Raw genomic sequence first — 4208 nt, 5'->3', positions numbered from 1 at the left:
CTTGGAGGCCACTTTGTGTTGGTGGCTGCAACCCGTTTCTTTACAACAACTGCACTTGTTCCGCATGCCCATGTGTGTGGGAAAGGAGAGGGAGAGCGATGAGCGAGAAGGCCTCATGGGCGCATAAGTGTGTTTCAGGGCCATAGAGCGTTCTGGATGATGTCTACATGGGCGTTTCCCTTTGCCTTTCGATGTTGGCTGGAGGCTTGAACAACCTTTGTTCGCGTGATGGAGTTTTACTTCTCAGATTCTATGTTTCCCCCTTTTTGTTTGCGTGCTTTCACCGCTGCTTCCACGCGACGATGGCTTGTCTTGTGGCCAGCCCCGTTATTACGACTTCCTCTTATGAGCAGATTGAGGGCAGTGGTGGGTGGTCCATTTGTGTGTCCTCTATCGACGACGAGAATTCATGCCTGCACTGTAACCGGCGTCTATATTTTTCCATGCCGGTGAAGGGCGCAGATGTGTGTGGTCGTTATTGTCGTTTGCAGCGGAGAAAAGGAGCATCCCGCGTTACTGCACTCTTTTCCTCGCCTTTGCTGCCTTGTCTCTTTAGTGTCGGTAGCTGTTGCTATTTGCGGTGTCGGGCCTGACGCCTCGCCGTGCAGGATGGAGGTGAACAGCACGCTAGTGGAGTGCAAGCGCGAGGACACGGACGCAGTTGCCTTCCGTTTTCTCATCCTCGACGCCCCGTCGCCCAGCAGTGTTCCCATGTACGTGAAATTGCTGCAGAGGTACCACGTGAGGCACATTGTGCGGGCCTGCGGTCCAACGTACAACACGGAGGTCTTCGAGAAGCATGGCATGGAGGTACACGGCTGGACCTTTGAGGACGGCGCCACGCCGTCACAGGCTGTCGTTGGCAACTGGCTGGACCTGCTTGAACGGGAGAAGAACAAGTCACCGCCCGAGACGATTGCCGTGCACTGCGTGGCCGGACTTGGCCGAGCGCCCATATTGGTGGCACTGGCACTTGTGGAGTACGGTGGAATGCCGGCGCTTGACGCCGTGGGATATGTGCGGGCGCGGCGCAAGGGTGCCATTAATCAGGTGCAGCTTAACTGGCTGATGGGTTACAGGCCGCGTAATCAGAGAGGGAGCGAGGGGTCGCTGAGGTGTGCGAGGTGCGCGGTAATGTGAGTTTGAGGAGTGCGCTTGGAAGCAATGAAGTGGCTGGAATACGAGTGATGATGATGGGGAAGAGTTCCCTTCTTTTCTCGTGTTTTGTGTGTGAGTCGTACCGGCATCCATTTCCTACTGCGGCTCCCGACGCAGTGTATTGATCTCTCTCTCTCTCTCTCTATATATATATATATATATATGACTCAGTGCGTGGATGTACGTGATGTTTACGATGATGATGGTGGTGGTGGTGGTGGCTGCCGGAAGGGGAGGCGTCCGCTGCGCTCTTCTATGTGGCTCCGTGCCGCAGCTGTCCCATCCACTTGCTTGCTCGCTCTCTATGGGGAAGTGTGTGGATGGGTGGGGGGGAGAGTCAATTAAAACAACTTCTCTTCCCACCCTTCTCCCCAAAGAAGGAACAAAGGTGTTTCACCATTTTTACTGCGTTCATCGCCGAGTTAGTGTCGCCGTGGGTGTGGGTGGCGCTAACAGGTCTTTCCACGCGAGGGTGGGACCGGGGCAGACGAGAGGAGGAGGAGGAGGAATGCTTTTTTTTTTGTCTGCATGGGCGCGCCACGTGCCGACGCGGCGGAGGCCTTGCCGTGCAGAAGAAGAAATAGATAAATATATATTTATTTGTATATTTGCGCGTCTGTTCGTGTCATGCGAATTCGCTTACGCGTTACAAACGGGGGCCGCACATGTTGCGCAGCCGGGCGCTGTATGTGAAGGCCGGTGCAAGGCGGGGGAAAACAACCGACAAAAAAAAGTCCCGTGATAACACGCCTCATCCTCCGCTTTTTCTATCCCCTTCTCCATTTGGTTTCGACCTCTGCTGCAGCTTGCGCTACAGGGTTCAGTGGCGCTGTCACGCGCCGCTAAACGAGGGAAGGGGGACAATGTCGTGCTCATGCACCAACGGCGGCGGCGACGACGACGAGATGTTCACCGGGCCGTACAGGCCGGACCTGGCGAAGGTGCAGGCGAAGCTGCGCAACCTGCCGACGCTGGAGCGTCTGCTGGCAGAAAAAGACCCCAATGCATATGCCGACCAACAAATAGAGGCCGCCATGGTTTTCATCGAGGCCGTTGCGCAGGCGCAACCATCGTCTGCGCAGCAGATTGAGCAGCACCTGCGGAAGCTTATGAAGAAGCACCGCATGGTGGTGAAAAAGTCACTGCTACTCGCGGCCTATCGCAGATGGCTGCAAGCCGAGACGGGGCGCAGCGGCAACGCGGTGTTGGAGCGCTATCTTGTCTTCAAAACGCCCAGAAGTCAGTCGGGCGTCCTCGTTGTTACTGTCTTCACCTCACCGTACCCAGAGGGGCAAAAGTTCAGCTGCAAGTGGAACTGCTACTATTGCCCAAATGAGCCAGGAAACCCACGCAGTTATTTGCTCAACGAGCCTGGGGTACGCCGCGCCAACCGGCTCGCGTTTGACGCCTACACGCAATTCCAGGACCGCGTGAGGTCGCTTGTGGCGATTGGACACCCAGCCGACAAGGTGGAGCTGCTCGTCCTCGGTGGGACGTGGGAGAGCTACCCGCTCACGTACCGTGAGTCGTTTATTCGTGACCTCTTTTACGCCGCGAACACCATGCCTGAGGGCAGCGAGGGCGGTGATGACAGCAGTGGTAATGCCGAGGCATCGCAGGCGCATCCTATACGGCCTCCACTGGACCTGATGCAGGAGCAGATGCTTAACGAATCCGCCAGGTGTAAGGTCATTGGCGTCACGCTGGAAACGCGACCGGATACGGTAAACGAAGAAATGCTGCAGCAGTTACGGCGATTTGGATGTACGCGGGTTCAGCTTGGCGTGCAGCACACTGATGATGCTGTGCTGCTGGCGGTCAATCGACAGTCCACACGGGAGCAGGCGGTGCGTGCCATCAAGCTTCTCAAGGACAGCTGTTTTAAGGTCGACATTCATCTCATGCCAGACTTACCAGGTTCAACGCCAGCGGGGGATAAAGCGATGTTTGATGATGTTCTCTACTCACCCGATCTGCAGGCTGATCAGTGGAAGATTTACCCCTGTCAGACAACGCCCTTTACAGTGATTGAGCAGTGGTTCAAGGAGGGGAAGTATCAACCCTACGGTCTGGACAACCTCATTGAGGTCATACTGCACGCAAAGCGTCGGGTACAGCCGTGGGTGCGTCTAAACCGCGTCATACGCGACATTCCACATGACTACATTCTTGGCGGTGTGGAGGTGTCTAACCTGCGGCAACTGCTTGCGGCACAGCTTCAGCGGGAGGGCTCACGCTGCCAGTGCATTCGCTGTCGCGAGGTCAAGACAGACGCGGCGGCCGCACACAAACTTGAGGAGGCGATGCTGGTGGAGCGCCGCTATGCCGCCAGTGAGGGGGAAGAAGTCTTCGTGTCGTATGAGACCATGGATGGCTTGACGCTTTTTGGCTTTCTGCGTCTTCGGCTGCACATTCAAAACTGGGTAACTCCATTTGACGAGCTGCGCTTGTGTGCGCTGATTCGCGAGCTGCACGTGTATGGGCGACTGGTACCAACACACACGAAGGGTGACGCGGCAAAAACCCAGCACCGTGGCGTGGGATCGTTGCTGTTGGAGCGGGCCGAGAGCATCGCACGCGCGGCGGGGTATAGCAAGATCGCCGTCATCAGTGGTGTCGGGGTGCGCAACTACTACCGCCGCAAAGGGTACGTTATGGTGTCGCGCCCAAGCTGTGGGGCCTTTCTTATGAAGGAGCTACAGGTAATAACTAATGCAGAGGATAAGCGGGAGGTGGCGGCGGCGCATGCACGCGAAGAGGGCCGGCGAGAGGGTGGCGAAGGCGCAACGGAGGTGGAACCCACCACCACGTTGCATACGGAAGAAGCGGAGGTGCGCAGCGCCGGTGGCTGGTGGCGGCGGTACATTAATGCCCTCCTGGGCCGTTGGAAGCGACCACGGGAGGCGGAGTGACGCCGCTTACTTTGGAGCAAGCGTGCCTTGGGCCGACCGAGCTGCATGGAAGGCGTGTGTGTGTCTTTTTCTTTTGCTTTTGACATGACACATGGCGGAGCACAAGCTGGTTTGGGCAATATCTTTTTTCTCCTCGTT

The 4208-nt window shown here is 56.8% G+C and overlaps 2 protein-coding genes across 2 annotated transcripts, besides 4 other annotated features; both read left to right on the top strand.

Moving 5' to 3' along the window:
- Positions 1 to 609: 609 nt before the first annotated feature.
- On the top strand, positions 610 to 1140 carry TraAM80_05812 (protein tyrosine phosphatase-like protein; the record flags this gene model as incomplete). The annotated part of the gene is made up of 1 exon (XM_029382678.1): positions 610 to 1140. One exon carries the CDS (start codon positions 610 to 612, stop codon positions 1138 to 1140), a length of 531 nt encoding a protein of 176 aa, XP_029237526.1.
- A 143-nt stretch (positions 1141 to 1283) lies between these two features.
- Positions 1284 to 1302: a microsatellite.
- Positions 1302 to 1322: a microsatellite.
- Positions 1323 to 1355: 33 nt separating this feature from the next.
- Positions 1356 to 1379: a microsatellite.
- A 270-nt stretch (positions 1380 to 1649) lies between these two features.
- Positions 1650 to 1666: a microsatellite.
- Positions 1667 to 1823: 157 nt separating this feature from the next.
- TraAM80_05811 (histone acetyltransferase-like protein) lies at positions 1824 to 4070 on the top strand (the record flags this gene model as incomplete). Its single annotated transcript, XM_029382677.1, has 1 exon — positions 1824 to 4070. The coding sequence occupies one exon, from the start codon at positions 1824 to 1826 to the stop codon at positions 4068 to 4070; it is 2247 nt and encodes a 748-aa protein (XP_029237525.1).
- Positions 4071 to 4208: the final 138 nt, after the last annotated feature.

This window comes from Trypanosoma rangeli, assembly GCF_003719475.1.
Source record: "Trypanosoma rangeli strain AM80 chromosome Unknown Tra_15.4_contig_00197, whole genome shotgun sequence".
Classification (NCBI taxonomy): domain Eukaryota; phylum Euglenozoa; class Kinetoplastea; order Trypanosomatida; family Trypanosomatidae; genus Trypanosoma; species Trypanosoma rangeli.
The sequence above is the reverse complement of the archived record's forward strand: the minus strand, read 5'-3'. Positions and strand labels throughout refer to the sequence as shown.